This window comes from Onychomys torridus, chromosome 8, assembly GCF_903995425.1.
Source record: "Onychomys torridus chromosome 8, mOncTor1.1, whole genome shotgun sequence".
NCBI classification, from domain to species: domain Eukaryota; kingdom Metazoa; phylum Chordata; class Mammalia; order Rodentia; family Cricetidae; genus Onychomys; species Onychomys torridus.
In genome coordinates this window covers 76,257,220-76,278,443 of record NC_050450.1, presented here as the reverse complement: position 1 = coordinate 76,278,443, position 21,224 = coordinate 76,257,220, and the positions used below count along the sequence as shown (strand labels likewise).

Genomic DNA, 21,224 nt, shown 5'->3' with positions numbered 1-21,224 from the left:
TCCGAATAGTCCCTCCGAGAGGGCATCCCCGATGACTTAACCTCTTTCCACTAGGTCAGCCTTCTAGAGTCTCCACTACCTCCCACAGCTCCAGGGGTTAGGCACCCTCCACACGTGGCCCTTTGGAGGGGCGTTCACGATCTAGGCTATAACTCTTAAGGAAAGTTCATCATCATCTGAGCACCTGCAGTAGGTTCATTAGGATTAGACTCTAGCTCCTCGGCTCATCCTTTGGATCCTGCCAAGGTCCGGCTCCTGCCCTCTTGCCTTGCACCCACTCTCTTCCTCAGCACACTGTGCTCCTCATGTATCTGGTTTCTGCCATTCCTTGCTTGAGTCCATGTGCTTCTATCTGAAGAACATTCCTTTCCCCCTAAATCCCACCCACTTTTTATATCAAATGTCAGCTCTTCTGCTCCCTGGTTCTTTAGGCAAAGTGGTTGCCTCCAATTCTGTGCCTTCCGAGCACTTGGCTTACTCCTAGTAACATGTCTCAGTGGAGTCCCTTGTGTTAAACTTGTTTGTGGATATGCGTGTCTCCAACTATCTTGAGAACATGGGAAAATTAATATTGCCAAGCTGGCAGTACTTCCCAGATTTAATACAATCCCCATTAAAATATCTAGAGTTTTACTTATTTTTTATTTTATGTGCATTGTGTATGTATGTCTGTGTGATGGTGTCAGGTACCCTAGAACTGGAGTTACAGACAACTGTGAGCTGCCATGTGGGTGCTGGGAATTGAACCCGGTTCTTCTGGAAGAGCAGTCAGTGTAACCACTGAGCCATCTCTCAAGCCCCAATATCTAGAGTTTTAAAAAAGATTTATTTTTATTTATGTGTATGTGTGTGCCTATGTGAGTTTATGTGCACTGCATGCATGTAGGTACCTTTGGAGACTAGAGTGTGTGGGATGCCCTGGAAATGGAGCTCTAGGCAGTTGTGAGCTGCCTGGTGTAGATGTTGTGAACTGGTCCCCTGGAAGAACAATAAGCATTCTTAACCATTGAGCTATCCCTTCACCCCCCTCAACTAGAGTTTCTAATATAAACTGATAAGTTATAAATTCAAAAGACCCAGAATGGGCCGGGAGGTGGTGGCGCACGCCTGTAATCCCAGCACTCGGGAGGCAGAGCCAGGCGGATCTCTGTGAGTTCAAGGCCAACCTGGGCTACCAAGTGAGTTCCAGGAAAGGCGCAAAGGTACACAGGGAAACCCTGTCTCGAAAAACCAAAAAACCAAACCAAAACAACAACAACAACAACAAAAAAGACCCAGAATGGATCAGTGGGTTGTGTTTATGTTTGAAATAGTGTCTTTCCATGCAGCCCAAGCTCATCTAGAACTCTCTATGTGGCCAAGGCTGGCCTGGAACTCATGCTCTGTCTCAGTCTCCCAAGTGCCAAGGTGTGCACAGTTAAGCCTGCTCTGCTTCCACCAACCAAACCCCGAGAAAGGCAAAGCTGGGGGAGTCCATTGGCTGCTTAGTAGCTACAGTAATGGAAATAGTTCAGTGCTGGCAGAAGGGCCAATACTAGGTCAACAAAGTTGAATTGGCAGTCGAGAAGTAAACTTTTACGTTTATAGTTGTTATTTTTGACAAGGGTCTCAAGACACGTCTTTTCATCTTTTTTCAGTTAATGACACAGGATAACTGGATATCACATCTAAAACAAGGATTTGGACCCTACCTTACATGCATATAAAAATTCACCCAGGCCAGGTCTAGTGGCATACACTTTTAAACATAGCACTCAGGAGGCAGAGAGGTGGGCAGATCTCTGTGTGCTTCAGGCCAGCCACAACTACATACCCTGTCTAAAAATAAATGAATAAAGCAAATCACTGACCTAAAAATGGAAGCTCTAAAACTCTTAGAAGAAACTACAGAAGTAAATCTTTGTAATTTGGGGATCACATGATATGATATCAAAGCACAGGAGAAAAAGAAAACACAGACATGTAGCTGCTTTTTAAAAAACTCTTCGGCTCTTTGATGGGCCCACTACCCAGCTCCCAAATAAACATACGAGGTCTTATTCTTTCTTATGAATGTCCAGCCTTAGCTTGCCTTGTTTCCTGCCAGCTTTTCTTAAATTATCCCATTTACCTTTTGCCTCTGGGCTTTTACCTTTCTGTTTCTATATATCTTTTCTCTCCTTATTCCATGTCTCAGTGAGTGGCTGACCCCTTCTTTTCTCACTCCTCGTTTCCTTTTTCCAGATTTCTCCTATTTATTCTCTCTGCCTGCCAGCCCCACCCATCCTTTCTCTGCCCAGCTATTGGCCGTTCACCTCTTTATTAGACCATCAGGTGTTATAGATAGGCAAAGTAACACAGCTTTACAGAGTTAAACAAATGCAACATAAAAGAATGCAACACATCTTTACATCATTGAACAAATGTAACACATCTTAAATTAATATTTCACAACACAGACAAATTGTATTTTGTCCAAATTTAAAACTTTTGTGCTTCAAAGGACTGTCAGGGAACTGAAAATAAAACCCACAGAAAAGGAGAAAGCATTTATTAACCCTGGGTCTTAGGAGGGTCTCGTATCTAGAATATATAAAGAATGCAAGGAGGCTGGAGAGAGGGCTCAGAGCTTAACAGCACAAACCGCTTTTCCAGAGGACCTGAGTTCAGTTCCCAGTACTCAACATCCAGATCAGGCAGCTCACAACCACCTGTAACTCCAGCTCCAGGGGATCCGAGTCCTCTGGTCTCTGCAAGCACCTGCACTCACATACAGAGACACATAATTAAAAGTAATAAAAAGAATTTAAAATAAGTTATCATGTTAATAATCCAATTTAAAAATGGAGCTGGGCGGTGGTGGCGCACTCCTGTAATCCCAGCCCTCTGGAGGCAGAGGCAGGTGGATCTCTGTGAGTTCAAGGCCAGCCTGGTCTACAGAGCTAGTCCAGAACAGGCTCCAAAGCTACAGAGAAACCCTGTCTGGAAAAACTAAAAAAAAAAAAAAAAATGGATAAAGGATGTGAGCAAACATTTTTCCAAATGAGATATACAAATAGTAAACACATGAGGAAAGATGGTGAACACTGTAAGCTATCAAAGAAACACAAATGGAAACCACAAAGAGATACCACCAGACTGTCTACAACATTGAAAACTTATTGACTAAGCAAAAAAAAAAAAAAAAAAAAAAAAGTCATTGCCAGGCGGTGGTGGCGCACACCTTTAATCCCAGCACTTGGGAGGCAGAGGCAGGAGGATCTCTGAGTTTGAGGCCAGCCTGGTTTGCAGAGCGAGTTCCCAGACAGCCAGGACTACACAGAGAAATGCTTTCTCGAAAAACAAACAAACAAAAAGAAGTCACATAATTCGGCCAGCAGATAAGACTGGTGACCGGAGTTTGATCCGGGGTCCCACATTGTAGAAGAAGAGAATTGACCCCCACAAACTGTCCTTTCACACCCACACACACTTTTTTAAAAGTCCAATAATTAAAATGTAGTGTTTGGTACACGGCTGTAATGCAAACACTTGGGAAGTAGAGGCAGGAGGAGGAGAAATTCAAAGTTATCCTTAGCAACATCGTTTGAGGCCAGCCTGGGCTACATAATAAGACCCTATCTCAAAATAACAAATACATGTATGTTTGTACATACATACATATATGGCAGACTGTAGTGGCACACACCTTTAATTTTAGCACTCAGAAGGCAGAAGCAGGCAAATCTCTGTGAGTCCCAGTCTACCCGGGGTTACATAGTGAATTCCTAGCCAGCTAGAGATACGTGGTGAAACCCTGTCTCAAATAAATAAACAAACAAATAAATAAGAAAATAAACAAACAAAAACAGATGTCAAATAGTAAGTCTTGATGAAGACATAAAGAGACTGGAGCCTTCTACACAGCCTGTAGCAATGTAAAATGGTGTAGTTGCTTGGGAAAACAGTCTGGCTACTCCGTGAAAGGTTAGCACGAAGTTGCCATAAGACCCCAGCAATACCACTTCTAAAGAGAGGGGAATTCCATAACAAAAGAAATGAAGACTTTAGCCACACTAATCTTTCTGGTAGCCTTATAAGACTTAGTAAGCAGTGGGGCGGTGGTGCTGCATGCCTTTAGTCCCAGCACTCAGGAGGCAGAGCCAGACAGATCTCCGTGAGTTCGAGGCCGGCCTGGTCTACAGAGTGAGATCCAGGACAGGCACCAAAACTACACAGGGAAACCCTGTCTTGAGAAAAATAACAACAAAAAAACCCCAAACAAACAAACAACAAAAGAGTTAGAAAGTAGAAGAAGTGATGAATTTCTTACTTAGCATGGTCAAGGCCTTAGGTCTGATGGCCCAGAACAGAAAAACTCAGATGTCCACCAGCTATTGGGAAAGCGGAGTACAGTATACTCATTCAGTGGGATCACTATCATAACATAAAGAACTGGTTTACATGTGACGTGTAAACCTGAAAACACTACACTAGCAAAAAAAAAACATAAAACAGCTCCTACTGTCTGATTCCATTGCTCTGCGAAAGGTCCAGAGTGGTAGAAAGTAGATTGGCAAAGACTGGAAAGAATGGGAGAGTAACCGCCAATGGCAATGATCTTGTTGTTTTCAGACAGTCTACGTAGCCCCTGGTTGTCCTGGAACTTGCCAGGTAAACTAGGCTGGATTTGAACTCATTGATCTGCCTACCTCCCAGTGCTGAGACTAAAGTCATGGGTTACCACACCCAGAAGGTTTTCTCTTGGGGGTGATGAAAAGTTTTAAATTTTGATAGGGTGCTAGCTACAAAGATAGATGAATGTATATTTAAATCCACTAAGTTACATATTTAAATCCACTAAGTTACGCACCTTAAAGATTTTTTTTTTTTTTTTTTTTGATGTTAGCTTTGGGCTGACAAGATGACTCAGTAGGTACAGGCACCTGTGACCAATCCAGGACACCTGACTTTAATCTCCGGGCCCCATATGGTGAAAGGCAAGACTGATTCCTGCAACTTGGCCATGTATTAGGTTTCTATAGCTGTAAAAACACCATGACCGAAAGCAGCGTGGGGAGGAAAGGGTTATTTCGTTATTTCTAGGCACCAGTTCTTCACCAGAGGAAATCAGGGCAGGCATGGAAGGCAGGAACTAAAGCCGAGCCGACCGTAGAGGAACCCTGCTTACTGCCTTGCTCTCCATGGCTCGCTCAGCCAGCTTTCTTAGACAGCTCAGGGCCAGCGGTGGCACCACCCACACTGGGCTAGGCTGTCCCGCATCAATCACTAACCAAGAAAATGACCCAATCTGATGGAAGTAATCCTTTAATTGAGGTTCCTTTCCTCTTCCCAGGTAACTCTAGTTTGTATGAAATTGACAAAAAAAACCTACCCACTTAGCCTTCTGACACCCACACATGAGCACTGTAGCATGGGCTCACCCATAGATAAATGTGGAAAAAGAAAGCAGGGCTACCTTATGCTGAAATGTTAAAATAGGCCTCCATTTTCCTAGTGAAAACATTCCCCCCCAAAGTTCTTTGCTAGCTTAATTACATTTTAGTATGCCTGAGGAGTCAAAGTGTTTATTTTCAGCTTGGTTTGTTTATTTGGTTTTATGTTTTTCAAAATTACCCTCAAAAGAAGGCTAGGGGTGTGCCTTGGTGATAGATTTCTTGCTTGGCATGGGCAAGGCCTCGGTATGTGTGAGGCCCTGGATTCAATCTCCAGCACTGGAGAGAGAGAGAGAGAGAGAGAGAGAGAGAGAGAGAGACAGACAGAGAGAGACAGAGACAGAGAGAGAGGAGAGACAGACAGAGAGAGACAGAGACAGAGAGACAGAGAGACAGAGAGAGAGATTGTACAACTATCTTCTGAGCCCATCTCACTGTCCCTGTCCCTGTGTCACCCTGAGACTGAGAAGAAGAAAGTGTGTGTGTTTTTATGACAGGAAGGACAAGGTCTCCCTGATCATGACTCACATCCCTTCTCCCTCCTCTCCACTCCCTTCTTCCCTCTCTCTCTCATTCTAAGAAAGGGTTTCATTTTGCAGCATCGTGGGGACCAGAATGCACTATGTAGCCCAGGCATACCCTTCTCCAGTTTCCTGTGGCCTTTGAAGTAATTCACCTGATAAAGGGCTTGGCAAAATGACTTCTGTCACCTCCACAGCCTGTGCTCTCCTCCCTGTGGGTGACCCAATCAGCTGGAGTTTACTTAACATCCCAGTCAAACCATCAGGAGAAAGTGAGGAGGAAGTCAATTTAGTCAATTTAGGCTGGACTTTCCCCAGTGCTGACAGTGATTTATCTTAGCTGGCAATTTGTTCTGGGCAGGGAGAGCCCAGTGTAGACAGCATGCACTGCTGGTTCTGGGAGAGAGAAAACAGGAGCCTGGAGCACTCTTCCAATTGTGCTTTTCAGCTGCTGGTGGGCAGGCCCAGTTTACCTAATACCTAGGAAAACTTGCCCGTGTTTCAGGAACCGTGTTAGGTCCTTCATTATACACAGAACTCTCACGTGACCCCCTAAGAAATGACAGGCAGACCTAAGAGGGACAAGTTTAATAGGAAGTGGTTAGTGATGAGCCCTGGAAATTACAGAGCCTGTGACAGGTACACATCCCCTGTGAGCTTTGGGGAAGGAAGGCATCTTAGCTTTAAGAGTAAGCCAGGAAGGAAAGCCACTAGTCTCAAGGGGAGGAGGGAAGAGCCAGTTGAACAAAGATTGTGGAATCTGCATGTGGGAAATGCAGGCAGCTGAGGTGTCAGAGGAGCAGCAGGCATGAGATGGGAAGTGTGGGGAGACCTGGCAAACTGAGAGGTGTGTGTGTAGGAGGAGGGGGCATGCTAGGGAAAAGGGCAAAATCCTTATTCTCAACAGGAAAGAAATGTCTGCTGTAGAGCAGACCATTGGGGGTCAAACGACCCTTTCACAGGAGTTGCACATCAGATGTCCTGCACATCAGATATTTACATTACGATTCACAACAGTAGCAAAATTACAGTTGAAGTAGCAATGAAATAATTGTATGGTTGGGGGTCACCCCGGCATTAGGAACTGTATGTATTGAAGGGTCTTAGCATTAGGGAGGCTGAGAACCACTGGGCTAGAGTAAAAGGCAGGAAGCCAAGATGTGATGAGGAGTGGGCTGGATGTAAGGCATTGGAAAAGCAGCCAGGAGGTGAGCAGTGATGGAGATGCGGTGGGCTTAAGAGGAAGACGCGAGTCCAGGGAGGTTCCCTGCTTTCTGGCTTGTGCATGGGGCTTTGAGTGGAGGTAAGAACTACAGGGGAGGGAAACAATGCTGATGACAGCTAATATTTGCCAGCTGCATGGACCAGGCACTTGGGGTTCCATGCATTTTCCCCCTTAACTCTTTAAAGCAGATGTAATTCCCAATTTACAGATGAGGAAAAGAAAAGTTTGTGATCTGAATAGCTTGGCCAAATCTGCACATTGCACAGCTTTGAATGGTGGAAAGAGAGAAGTGAGAATCAAAGGAATCCATTCCTGGAACAACACTGCTAACCATCAGATGTGTGTATGTGTGTGTGTGTGTGTGTGTGTATGTGTGTGTGTATGTGTGTATGTGTGTGTGTGTATGTGTGTGTGTGGTGTATGTGTGTGTGTATGTGTGTGTGTGTGTATGTGTGTGTGTGTGTATGTGTGTGTGTGTGTGTATGTGTGTGTGTGTGTGTGTATGTGTGTGTGTGTGTATGTGTGTGTGTGTGTGTATGTGGTGTGTATGTGTGTGTGTGTATGTGTGTGTGTATGTGTGTGTGTATGTGTGTGTGTGTGTATGTGTGTGTGTATGTGTGTGTGTGTGAGTGTATGTGTGTGTGTATGTGTGTGTGTGTGCATGTGTGTGTGTGTATGTGTGTGTGTGTGTGTGTGTGTGTGTGTGTGTGTGTGTGTGTGTGTGTGTGTGTGTGTGTGTGTGTGTATGTGTGTAGATTCTGAGGGGTCTGTGCGGAGAAATCTGAGAAGAGTGTCCAGGTTCCAGGCCACAGTTAAAAACCATGAATATGGGTGGAACTTGTAAGTTGAGGGGTGATCTGAGGACCCCTGAAATCAAAACAGAGGGTGAAGGGCCCACAAATGAGACAAAAATCGACCCCTTCTGTTCTAAGTCAGAAGACATGACTGATAGCAAAGAAACAGGAAACCAGGCAATTGCAAACAGCTCTGTCAAATAGACGTCTACCAAGTTCGAGGAATATATTAATTATTATAGATGCAATGCTGCCTAGTAATTATCTTAGGGAGTAAGCATTTTGCATAAATAGCATTAATTAGTATAGGAGAAGTTTCCTAAACTCTGTTCCTGGAGATATTAATGTTTGGGTTTAAAAAAAAAAAAAAAGAACTTTGGAGACAGGAGTGGTGACGTAGACCTTTAAACTCAGCACACGGGAGGCAGAGGGAGACAGATCTTTGTGAGTTTGAGGCCAGCCTGATCTACTCAGTGAGTTCCAGGACAGCCGGGGCTCCATAGTGAGACTTGGTCTTAAAGAAAAAAAGAAAGGCTTTGAGGGGCTGAAGAGCTAACAGCACTGCTGTTCTTTCAGAGGATCTGGATTCAATTCCGAGCACCCACATGATATTTCACAGCCATCTATACCTCCACTTCCAGCTCTGACACTTCTGGCCTCCATGGGGACCAGGCACACATGTGGTACACAGACATGCATGTAGGCAAAACACTCACATATATAAAATATTAATAAAGAGACAACATAGGAAAAGGTGTTTTTGAGAAAGGACTTTGGTGTTAGGTAAGTCAAATGTCGGTATGATTTAGGCGGAGAGCCAAGTCCTTCCTCTATACTGTAGCCCACTGTTAGGTGGCACACAGTAGTCTAATGGCTAAGGATGCCAGCACTTGGGGCGGGCTGGGCTTAAATCTTGCAGATGACAGGCTGGGTGACTTTAGGCAAACTACCCAACTACACTAAGCTAACAGTGACTCATTCAAAAGGGGGCAGTAACAGTTCACCTGAAAACCAGTGTAGTGTGGAAGAATAGAATGTCTTCCATCTGAAACACTTAGAACCTGCCGGAGTGAGGGCTCTAGACAGGGTAGTTGTTATCTATAAACTGTATTAGTGTTTGGGAATCAAACTCAGGGCCTTGCTGGGCAAGTATGCATGCTACCATACTGTTTTAACAAGTGTCATCCAACACACACACACACACACACACACACACACACACACACACACACAACTTCAATACCCAAATTTCTGAAGGGCTTCGTCTTAGTCTGACTTTTGTTGAGAGTTTTATCCTCTATTTCCAACCCATCTTGATCCACAGTGAGATTAATGAATCTCTCTCTGCTCTACTCCAGGCAAGAGGCATAGGGAGCGTACACTAGGGCCATCGAAGTTCCTAATCACTTTTGTGCACCCTGGAAAAGGTCATTTGGTTGAATGCTGGCCGGCCTGTATCAAGACATGCCAGGAAGCAAGTGTATGCTGTAGATTCGTTCCCACTTGCTCTCTCCATTGGATGTCTTTGGGCAGTGAACATCTTGTACAACCATACATCACAGTTGTGACCTTCAGACCTTGGAAGGGGCTGGAAGCTAATGAAGGTTGGGGAAAGAGGGTATTAGCTCTCTTTCTCCAAAAAGTCCCTAAGTGTTACTCCACTAAAGCTCCAGGTGGATGATCCATCCTCTAGCCCCTCCCCACATGTGCCCCACCCCTCATTCATTAGCACAGGCTGACATCAGAATACCCCCTGGATGAAGGAATACCAGCTGAGTCCCTGACTGAAGATGGGGAAAGACAGAGCTGTGGATGGTTTTCCGTTGTTTGACACATAATGAATACTCAATTATGATACTCCCAAGCAGGGCAGGCTAAGGCCAGAGCAAGTCTGACTTCTCACTCACGGTTTAGGTCAGGGGAGAGAAAAAGATGGACACCGGAGCTGTGCCAGGCAATTTGCTAATATCCAGAGTGGCCAGAATGTCTGACCTCCCGCTGAAGACTCTATTATGCACACCCTTTAGATAGACCCTTTGTGAATCAAAGTTTGGGATGAAAAAAGACATTTCCTGGTGTCTGTCTCTTCTGGGTTGGAACACCGTGGAAAAAAAACCTTGGAGAACACACTCACACACATACACATGCACACCCCACAGTGTCTGCTGCCTGAATCTTTCCAATTGTAGCCCAAGGAAACTGACATGGCAAGGGGTCTGAATCTGTGTACTGTCTACATTTTTTTTTTCCTGAGACAGGGTTTCTTGGTGTAGTCCTGATGGTCCTGGACCTCGCTCTATAGACCAGGCTGGCCCCGAACTCAGAGAGCCACCTGCCTCGGCCTCCCGACTGAGTGTTGGGATTAAAAGCGTGCGCCACCAATGGATGAAGGTTTTAACGACACCTCGGTGCTCGTACCTATAAGCTTTCCGTTCAGTTCCTTCTGGTCCTGTTTAACTGGACAGGTGGGGACGTCTGACAGCCGGTGGTTCTCACCTCTATCCCCAAAGGGCCCAAGGGCCATAAACTGCAGCGGCTGTACCTCCACTGTTTTTGTAGATAGTGGTTAGGGTCCCAGCTTCAGGTAGGGAGAATGGCCATGAGATTCGTGAACAAAGGCTGAGCAAGAAGCAAGAGGCCTTTCCAGAATGTGAGGGCAAGGGGGCCCTTGAGGATTTTACTTCACTATGGGGCTTGGCTGTTCTGCTCACAAGCGCTGTCAGCGAGGCAAACAGTGCCCTGTGTTTTCCTTCATCCCTGGTGATGTCTGTCCCCTCCCCGCCTCTTTCCAAAGTTGAGACCTGGAGGCCTTCTTTTCTGAGTCTGAGGTCTCCATGCCTCCACTCTTCCGTTCTCCTTGAATCTGGGGTCTCCACGCCCCCCTTCTCTCTTCCCCTTCCTGGGGCTACTCTCTCTATACCTCCCCGGACTGGCCTTCTCCAGGCTTGGGCCCCGAGAGAGAGAGAGAGAGGGGGTGGGGTGGGAGGGTCGGCATGCTCCTTTCTCCTCTTCCCAAGGCCACAGTGGTTCCCTCCCGTCCCCGTCCCCCCACCCCCACCCCCACCCCCCGCAACCTCCTCCAGCTCCCCTTCCCCACCCCCCACCCCTCCTCCGCCCCGAGGCATTGTGGGAGGAAACAAGATGTGGAGCGAGAGCGGCGCGGGGAGAAGCCCGCAGTGCGGGGCCGGGCGGGCGCAGCCAATGGGGAGCGCGGACGGCGGCGCGCGCGGCCGGGGGGGGCGGGGGCGGGGCTCTATTTCAGGGCCGCGCGTCGGCCGCGCTCAGCGGCGGAGCGGAGCGGAGCGGACGGCGCGGCACCAGCGGGGACAGGCGGGCTGCCGGGCGGCGCGAGGCGGAGCGCGGGCGGTCCCGGGAGCTCGGAGGCCGGACGGCGGCGGCGGCGGCGGCGCGTAGCGCTCGGCTCCGGGGCTGCGGGGAGCAGGCGGAGAGCGCGGCGGCAGTGGCTGCTGCGGCTGCGGCTGCTGCTGCTGCAGGACGAGCCCAGGGGACACCGCCCCTGCCCGCACTCTGCTTCAGCCCAGCGCTGCTCCCCAGGGGCCTGTGCGGACTCGCCTGCGTGACGGTGAGCGAGGGGGTCCACGGGGGCCAGCCCTCCCTACGCCCTGCTCGGCCCGAGCTCCGGAGGCCCCCGCAGCCCCCCGGGGGAGCCCGCCCGCCGTGCGGGGAGGCCTCGGGGGGTCTGGGGCCAGCGGGTGGAGAGGGCTCGGGCATGACGCGGCTTCTCCCGCCGCCGCCGCCGCCGCCGCCGCCGCCGCCACCCTCCGGGGCGTCCTTCCTGCAGAGAGAGGTCGCCCGGTCACTCCGGCGCCGCTCCAGGCCTGGCGCGGGGAGGGCGGAGGACTGGCCGCGGCCTGCGGACCCGGCGGGGCGGCGGATGCTTCTTTTTCGGTCCCCAGATGCCTGCTGCCCTACGTGGTCGCTGCCCTCTGGAGGGCAGGACGCGGGGTGGGTGGGGGGTACGGCCCCCTTGGAAATCCAAGCGAAGCCCTAACGTTTGTACGTGTTAAGGAATGGTGCAAGGCAGTCCGTGGCGTTTGGAGGCTTGGCCTTTTTTTTTTTTTTTTTTTTTTTTGTCGCAAGATCGGGGACAGGATGAGGACTGTCCTGGAGTGCTCCTTGTCGTCTTCACAGGAGCTACTGGCTCGTGACTCAGGAAGCTGGCCTGGGGCCCTTTGGCCATCTCTTTATCGGGAGGCCCAGCTGACCCCCCCTCCCCCCGGAAGGGAAGGCTAGCTGGGCATCCAGCTCCCTATCCTTTCTCCCTGGCACCTTGGGTAGGGCTTGCTGGGGCTCGGCCTCACCTTTCTGCGACGCCGGAGGGGCCAGGGGTGAAGAATCGTGGTGTTGTAGTCACCAGACCCGCGTTATGTAATCGCAGGCTCGCTCTCGGAGAGTAAAATAGCTTCTAATTACTGTGACAGAGTTGATCCTCTGGACTTGAACGAGGCAGTGAAGCAGGTGAGCTTTTTTTTTTTTTTTTTTTTTTGGCAAAATGGTGCCAATATCGTTGTCTCTAGCTCAGGCTCCACCTCCAACCTCTGGATTTGTAAACAGTGCCCCCTTCTGAGTGGTAACCTGGAACAGGCCACCAGGTGACATTGTTGTTTCTTCACTTCTAGAAAGGTCTAGACACATCGATGCCTTTTGCTTTGCTCAGACCTCATGGAGATTGCCCCGTTTCTCTCGTTCCAGCCATTGTTTTTTAAACGTGATTGTTTGCTCAAGGTCATAGAGCTAGTCAGCCTTGAACAGTATTTCTTGACCTTTTCACCACCACAGATTCCTTGAAGCTCCATATTTTTTCTCTGGGGTAAGGGGTTGGGGGCTTCTGATCTAAACACTTCCACTTAAGTGGAAGAAGCCTTGCTTCATTCGACAGTGTCAGGCCTAGGCGCCTTGGGTTCAGTCAAGGCTTGCCTTGCCTGGCAGCCGTCATGTGTACATTCTGTGCATTTGATGTTCTGAGTTCTCATCTCAGCCCAGTGGGTAGTGTGGACTCAGAAGCAGCAGCTTGGAACGATACCAGGAATCTCTCCCTGAGCAGCCAGGCGCCTTTGTAGCCGTGTGTCAGACTGACTCAGGGGACGGCATCTAACCTCCCCCCCCCCCCCCCACCTTGGGCTAGACCACAACCAATGACGCTTTTGGACTTGAGGTGAGGGGAATCAATACTGCTGTGTGTGATGGGACTGGTGAAGCGCAGAGGCAGGATTCTGTGCTGTGGCTCATTTCATTTGTTACAAAGTAGCTCACGTTAACCAGAGGCTGCCAGGGTAGAAGGGTCCATGCAGAATCAGCTCTGGTTGCTTGCTGGATGGTGAATGTCATGACCCAGGAAGCCAGGCTATGAGACAAGGCTATAAAAATATTAACAGCCCTTTGGAGCCCTCATATGTCAGCGTCCCACCCTCTTCCATCTCCGTCCTCGATCCTGTGATTTTACTAGGTCTCCTGGTAGCTGAGGCTGGCTTTGAATGCCTCTCTCTCAAGTGTTAGAATTTCAGGTGTGAACCACCACACCTGGCCCTGTTTTTATTAAAAGGAAAGTTCTCGGCTTTCCTGTCAGAATAATAAGATATTTGCTTTTTGAATGAATAGAAATAATTTTTACATGAGGAAGCAAAAATTTGGAGAAATGACAAATCATTGTTGGGGCTGAGACTAAATTCTGGAATTCAGAAATTATATTGCACTTTAGAGATTGAACATGGTAGTGAGGAGAGTGGGGACTCAGAAGGAATGGGGTGTGATGGCATGTGACGGCTTCTCTAGGTTAGAGGTGTGCCAGCCCCCAGTATTTAAGAGGTCATTATTACCCCTTTACCACCAGACCTTGTGTATGAAATTCCTTTTTTTTTTGTACCAAGGTGGAGTTGGCCTTTTTTTCTATGAGGAGACAGTGAGTATTTTATGTTTTATTTAGGCTTTGTGGGCAGGATAGTCTTTAGGACTCTTGTAACATTTAGGAAAATGTTTTGTAAAACTTTTGATTTATAAAAACAGGTGTTGGTTGAGTCTGGCTGATGGACGGACAGCCCTCTTGCATAGACTTCTCCTTGTTTGCAGATGCTCTCATATAACCTTAGTTAATTCTTAAACAACCTCCAATTGAGAGCTGACCTCATTGCTAAAATGGAAGTAATCGATACAGAAGGCCAGATGACCTCGAGACTACAAGTGTTCACAGTTAGGACCAGAAATCAGGGATACTAATTTCTAGCAGGTGTTTTTCTGCTGTGAGACCAACGATATTAATCTGTTTAGGTGTTAGCTTATGGTTTTATCCTTAGTCTAACGCTGCAATCCCCATTTCCTAGACAGTGGCGTAACGCAAGGGTAAATGAACTTGCTGAAAGACACCATTGGGGTGCATTGTTGCACCCCCTTGGCCATCAGTGTTGTGCTGCAGTTCAGAGTGTATGAAATACACATCGATGAAGAGTTAGACAATTCATTTTCATGTGCTTTTAAAACACGACAGCTTACATCTACGTTTCTTTTTAAACTTGGCCTGTATTCCAAGAAGTAAAGACCATATTTCTGCTGAAAGCTTGTAAGTGTCTCCTACCCATCCCCCCCCCCCTTTTTTTTTTTTTGGAGATGGAGCTTTTACTGTGTATCTCTGGCTGGCCTGGAACTCCCTTTGTAGACCAGGCAAGCCTTGAACTCAGGGAGCCTTGAACTCAGAGATCCAACTACTTCTGTCTCCCAGGTGCTGAGATTTAAGGTGTGCTCCACCACCATGCCCAGCATAAGCTTCCTCTTTTTTTTTTTTTGAGCTGAGGATTGAACCCAGGGCCTTGTGCTTGCTAGGCAAGCGCTCTATCACTGAGCTAAATCCCCAACCCCATAAGCTTCCTCTTAATGTCTCTTGTCTGTGTTTCCTGTACTTCCCCTTGTGCCGTGCTCTCCAGCCCTGAGGCTCCCAACCTCAGTCCTTTGGCCACACTGAGATTGTCACCTTTGCTTTTCTGCTCCTACTGCAGTGTCACAATGTCTGACCGGAAGGCAGTGATCAAGAACGCAGACATGTCTGAGGACATGCAACAGGACGCCGTTGACTGCGCCACACAGGCCATGGAGAAGTACAACATAGAGAAGGACATTGCTGCCTACATCAAGAAGGTAAGCCCGGAGCATGAGCATTGACAGCTGAGCTGCACTGGAGGGGTGGGGGTCGGGGCAGGCCGCTTCTGAGAAAGTAGGTGTAGCCCTTCAGACAAAACCCTGCAACTGTAAAGCAGCTGGATTATTATGGGGTGATTCTGAATTGCCAAAGCAGTCACCTTAGTGATTCTTGATAAGAGTGCTGCTGATGCTGTGTTAGTTTTACAAATAGTTATGTCACTGCAAGGCGTAAGGGAATACTGTGCAGAGAAACTTCAGGATTAATATTACTGGCCCAGTTGAACTATTCAGCATTCAAAGTTAAGTAACATTAAATGAGTACTGGATGATCCTGAACAGATTTTCATTTCAGACACCATTTACAGTGCTGTATCCTTTATAATCTTCATGATATGGACCATTTCCTTTTCCTTAAAAGACTTAGTTAGGGTCTGCATATTTGCAATATTTACTATTCTCCCTATATTCTGTCTTATTTTAAAAAAAATTATCTTACGTGTATGGGTATTTTGTTTATATGTATGTCTCTGTACCACAGTGCATGCCTGGTACCAGTGGAGGCCAGAAGAGGCTATCAGTACCTCTGGGACTGGTGTTATAGATGGTTGTGAACCACTATGTGGGTTCTGAGAATTGAATTCAGATCCCTGGAAGAGCAACAAGTGTTCTTAACTGTTGAGCCAACTCCAACAACCTCCTCCCTACATTCTTAAAAGCATGAGCATGAAGCCTGGTTGTGATGGTGCACATCTTTAATCCCAGCACTCTAGAGGCAGAGGCAGGCAGATCTCTGAGTTCAAGGCCAGCTTGGCCTATATGGCAAGTGCCAAGACAGCCAGGACTGTTACACAGAGAAACCTTGTCTCTGAAAAGCCAAGGGGGAAAATGAGCTTGAATATTCAGTCTCTTGATTTCTGTAGGGACTACTAGGAAATGATAGAGAAGAAAATCTGTACTGGTTCAACATAGATATAATTTGGTTTTTTTTTTTTTTTTCTGAATATTTTAAATGTATGGTTGGTTGAATATATGGATGTAGAACCCACAAATGTAGAGGGCTGACTGTATCATTTTTATAAAAATGGCTCAACTCTATAAAAATAGTTTGGTTATTGAAAAATTCCTAAATGGGGCCGGTGAGATGGCTCACTGGGCAAGGGTGGTTGCTGCCAAGCCTGATGACCCGAGTGTGATCCCGGGAACCCACATGGTTGGAAGAAGAGACTGGACTCCTGCAAGCTGTCTTCTAACTTCCACCAGTGTGCTGTGGAATACTTGACCACCCCCAAACAAACAAGTAAATATAAACATTTAGAAGAAAAAGTCCTAAGTGAATACCTGAGTGGAAATGGTTACCACTGAAGAGGCAGCTGCACCAGGGGTAATAGCATGGGCCCCGATTGCCAGTCAAGACCCAGGTGTTTTGTTTTTTTGTTTTCTAATTTTCTATCTTTTATTGTATGAATGTTTTGCCTTTGTGTGTGTCTGTCTTCACATGTGTGCCTGGTCCCTGTGGAGGTCAGAAGAGGGGATTAGATTGTTTGGAATAGGAGTTACAGGTGGCTGTGAGCCACTGTGTGGGTGCTGGGGCATTTACGCCAGTGCTCTTAACTGCTCTCCATCTCTGTAGCCCCCAAGACCCATGTCCTAACTAGAGGCGTAGGCCCAGTCATTGGTTATCTAAGCTCTGGACTTCTAAAATGCATAAGAGTGGTGGCAGTCTACATTAGTAGTAAGATATGCTCAGTGGGGTCTCCAGTTTCACAGGATAGAGTCAGACGTGGAAGTCATGAAAACTTCCCTTTGTATGGAGCGAGGGGTACACAGTCAGTCCTACATGATTGATGTCTTTGCCAGTCCACCCAGCGGGAGAAAATAGACTCATAGTCTCTTGGCACGAGAGGAGGAACCCTTATGTGGCTGGTGTGTATGAGTGAGTGTGTGAATGTGATGGCTTTCCTCCATCAGACAGTCTAGAATCAGGATTGGAATTACATTTGGCTTTCTTTGTTCCTTAGTACCTCCTAGAATTGTGTGGTGTGGGTGCTTTTAGGAAGTTAGACAAATATATGGCGCATCCAGTGGACAAGAGAGCTGTGAGGCAGCCTTGATGCCCCATGGTGGAGGACTACTGCCCTTTGACGGTCTGTGGAAGGGCGTATTTATCTAGAACTGTGGGCTGAGGCCCAGTGTGCTAGGGGACTGTCTGACGGCTCACAGGGCTTGCTTGCGGATTGTGTAGAGTGAGAGAACCAGTGGGCATATCACACGTGGTGCCATACAACTGCTCCCTGGTACTTCAGCAGTCCCTGTTTGTTCCTGGGTGGAATGGTGCTTTAGTAATGTGTGAGACAGTGAGTGACCGGGTCCCACCTTACTACAAAGTATGACATCATGGTTTCTCTGATTATTATCTTGAGGAATCATAGGGTGGGCGGGCCTGGGTGTGGGGTGACTGAGAGGATGGAGAGATGATCAGGGTGTAGAGTGCAAGAGGCTTGGCAAGAGGAATAATGGAGCCTTTGTGGTGCTCCATTATTGATGAGGGAGGAGTACCATTGCCAGTCTAGACCTGAGCCTCTGAGGCCCTGGGCTGGGGCGGCAGGGTTGGGGTTGGACTCCGGAGCAGGTGGGTGGGAACAACTAAAGACACATGCTGGAACTGCTGGGAGTGGCCCGTCCTGAGTCTCCTTCCTCAGCCCTGACCCCCTCTCTGTTTTATCTTCTTGTATAGGAATTTGACAAGAAATATAACCCCACCTGGCACTGCATCGTGGGCCGAAATTTTGGCAGTTATGTCACACACGAGACGAAGCACTTCATCTATTTTTACTTGGGTCAAGTCGCCATCCTCCTCTTCAAGTCAGGCTAGGTGGCCGAGGAGACGGTGTCAGTGGCGGCGGCGGCAGCGATGGCAAACAGGCGGCATTGCTGGGACTGTTCTGCACTGGGGCCAGCATCAGGAAGTCCTCTCCAATGGCTGTGCTACTGCATGGACTGTATACTCGATTTCATGTGTGTGTCGCAGTAAACAAAAACCAAACTTCTTTCTGTTTAGTTGCCTGGGGAAGAAGGCTGCTTTATGTTTATTTTTTTTAAGACTTTAAAAATATTTTTTTGGTTGTACTGCACTAGGAAGTCTCTCCCACCCTCCTTTTCTCTTTCTCTCCCTGTATAAAATAAAGGCCCTCAGCAAAGCCCGAGAGACTAGGAGGCTGAGGGCTAGAACCAGGTCTCTGGAGGTGGAGATCTCCCTGCAGCTGCCTCTTCCTGGGGTGATGCTGCTGGAGGAGGGCCAGAAGCTGTGAGGACAGTGGTAGATTAGCAAGGAGAGGGATAGGAAGTGGGGTGGGGGTATTGCTCTAGTACCAGGGAGAATATTCCACTGAACTGTGACTTTATTACGGCTTGGGGCAGGGTGGGTGGGTGCAGTCGTGATGAGCCCTGAGATGTGTTTGTGGTGTGGGATTGGGGAGCAGACTCGTCTTGCTGTCTGTCTGTCAGGGTCTCTAAGTAAGGGCTGTGGTGTCTTTGTGGGTTCCCTTCCTCCTCCTCCTCCAGCCACCGTGACGTGGAAGGCTGTGGGGAGTAGGGTTAGCTCGACTCTTCCCCTTTACCTTCTGCCATCCGCTCCCGCTTAGCCCTCGGTTCTTCTCATTCCTCAGTTCTCTTAGAGCAGCCCTGTTGGCTGGCAAGGGGATTCCTGGTGACTGTAGTTCCTTAGTTAGGTCTTAGCGATCAAACCAAATCAGTGTCCCCTTGATTCTTCCTTGTGTGTGTTTGTGTTTGTCCGTGTGCGCGTGTGGGGTGGGTCTGGGGTAGAAGGGAGGGAAGGGGCAGGATTCGTGGACTCTGTAGGTGTGTGGGGAGGTAAGGGCACAGTTAGTTTGAAGTGGGCTTCTATGTTACCTGTTGGGGTGAGGACAGGTTGGTGTCATACCATCCTCCTCCCCTCAGCCATCAGCATGGACACCCTGCTTTGCCCTGTGGCTGGCTGTTCCTAGGGACGTTTTTGGGAGGGTCACCCAGGACACGATGGCCATACTGCCATCTGCCCTGGAGTTGGATCTGGGGGCAGGGGCAACTCTTGGCTGGTCCCAGCCTCTTGTGGGAAGTGGGAATGGAAGAGGTGAGGGCCAAGAGGGGCTCCTTGGAACAGGTCTGAGGTACAGTAACAAGCTCGTGAGTCAGGAGGTGAAGAAGGGCTGTGAGGTGGGAGGACCTTCCAGAGAGTGCAAGGAAACCTCAGCTGTTGTTGACATGATGGGGTGGGTGGGGATTGTCATTGCCAATTGAGCTGCTGGTTCTAATGAATCACATTCAGAACATGGAGTAGGGGTGACACTGTAAGGGTGGGGAAATCTAGCTTTTTTTCCCCAGCCCATCCTTGGGGGTGGGGGAAGGCAGGAGAAAGTCCCTTCCTCCTAAGCCCTTAGAGTGTATTGAGCTTTTTTTTTTTTCTTCAGTGCTGGCAGGGAGGGTGGGAACTAGTGACTGAGTTCCCTGTTCAAACCTTTCATTGGGTACAAGATTGAATGTTTGATTTTAGGTTTTATTTTTCTTAACGAATGTCCAGATGTGTGTTTCTCCCTGCCCTCCAAGACTCTGGCCAGTTGGAAGTGTCTAGTTTTTGTTCATCTCTCATTTCTGGTGCAGGGGCTGAGACCCTGCTACATCTATGCTCTGCATCCACGCCTCTTTTGGACATTAAAGGTCGATTGATGCACTTCTGAGCTGTTGGGATTTCTTCGGGGGTGTGAGGGGTTGGTTGGTCTGGTGCTGTTGGTGCCACATGGTGGGTGGGGTAGGGTGGTAGTTCTGAGGGAGAATGAGAACGGGAGTGTGTGAGCAGAACGGAGGTAGGCAAGGCTTCAGATTCGAGGCTAGTTTGCAGGCTCTTGGGAAGACTGCCTGTGGAACAGTGAGGTACCAAGGGATCAATTAAGAAGGACTGAAGACCCTGCCTGGTTGCTCAGCCTTTTCTGGTTAGTAATTGACAGAGCTGGAGCCTTGGGGTATGCCAGGACAAGGCCTCAGTTCACACAGTTCAGCTGTGATGATGGCACTGTAGGGCCCAGAGTCCTCTATGTTCTTAATGATGCCTGTGACAACATTACTTACATAGGTAAGTCTGGTCTCATTCTGTAGGACTTTTGGCAACCAGTCCCATCTTGTGGAGCCCTGGAAGGGAATGACAAGTAGGGCCACTTGAGAGGGAGATGGGAACTGGAGTTCTCAAAGAGGAAACAGCCACTCAAAGCTGTGTCCAGGTGGAGTGGAGAAAAGGGGCATCAGTATCTGCACTTTTTGCCAGGCATGAGGCTGCCTCTAGCCAGCCTCTAGAGAAGGGTCTCGGAGTCAGTCCCTCCCTCTAGAGTACAAGAGCACTGGGAATGAATGGAGGGTGCCTGGTAGAGACAACAGCCTAACAGTGGGAGGAGCTGTCCACTGTGGTGTGTTGCAGTCAGTCCCCCTGTCCCTGAGCCCCAATGACCTTTAGCCTAGGCCCAAGGTGTAGCTGTCAAGTCTGCTCAAATATAGACTCCTGGACATCATGTATGATGGTGTGCCCTCCTCCTACCCTTACCCTGACCACTTCTTTCTGCATCGTCTCTGCCAACCTGCCTGGCTTATTTCTCCACCCACATCCTCTACTGCTTTATCTCGAAGCATAGCTGAGCCCATCTGTAGCAAGTGCTGGGAAAGTATTTCCTGGCCAGATGGAAACAGCCTTCGCCAGTCATGACAGTCCCCTTGATGTGGGTCACCTGGCCTTCTGGAAGAATCTTGGAGGGACAGCAAGCTTTAGACCATCTTGCCAGCTCTGGAAGAGGAATAAGAAGAATTTCATTTTTAAAACATTGCTTGAGCCCTCAAGAGTGGTCTTTAGTCAAATGATTTTGGGATGAGCAAACTGAATTGTCCTGAACCCACTCAGTTGGTAACACTGCCAGAGTTCCAGGTTAAGTGGCATGGGTGGCGGGGTTCTCATTGGTACACCTTAAGGTTTAGGCCTAGCCCTAATCATCCATGGATGACTTGTGCTAACAGACCTGTAAAAGGTTGAAGAGAACCAGCAGAGTGCCAGGTTCCTGCCGTGGCTGCCTGTTGGTGAAACATG

The 21,224-nt window shown here is 48.4% G+C and overlaps 1 protein-coding gene across 1 annotated transcript; it reads left to right on the top strand.

The window, feature by feature from the left end:
• The first annotated feature begins 11,253 nt into the window (after positions 1-11,253).
• Positions 11,254-19,836, top strand: Dynll2 (dynein light chain LC8-type 2). Its single transcript, XM_036196474.1, has 3 exons — positions 11,254-11,537; positions 14,962-15,100; positions 17,838-19,836. Exons 2-3 carry the CDS (start codon positions 14,969-14,971, stop codon positions 17,973-17,975), a joined length of 270 nt encoding a protein of 89 aa, XP_036052367.1. The 5' UTR covers positions 11,254-11,537; positions 14,962-14,968; the 3' UTR covers positions 17,976-19,836.
• Positions 19,837-21,224: the final 1,388 nt, after the last annotated feature.

Bases quoted from the DNA above. Each gene is read 5' to 3' on its own strand.
- Dynll2 (XM_036196474.1), top strand. From the start codon at position 14,969: ATGTCTGACCGGAAGGCAGTGATCAAGAACGCAGACATGTCTGAGGAC. The intron at 15,101-17,837 runs GTAAGCCCGGAG...CTTCTTGTATAG, and splicing joins TTGCTGCCTACATCAAGAAG to GAATTTGACAAGAAATATAA.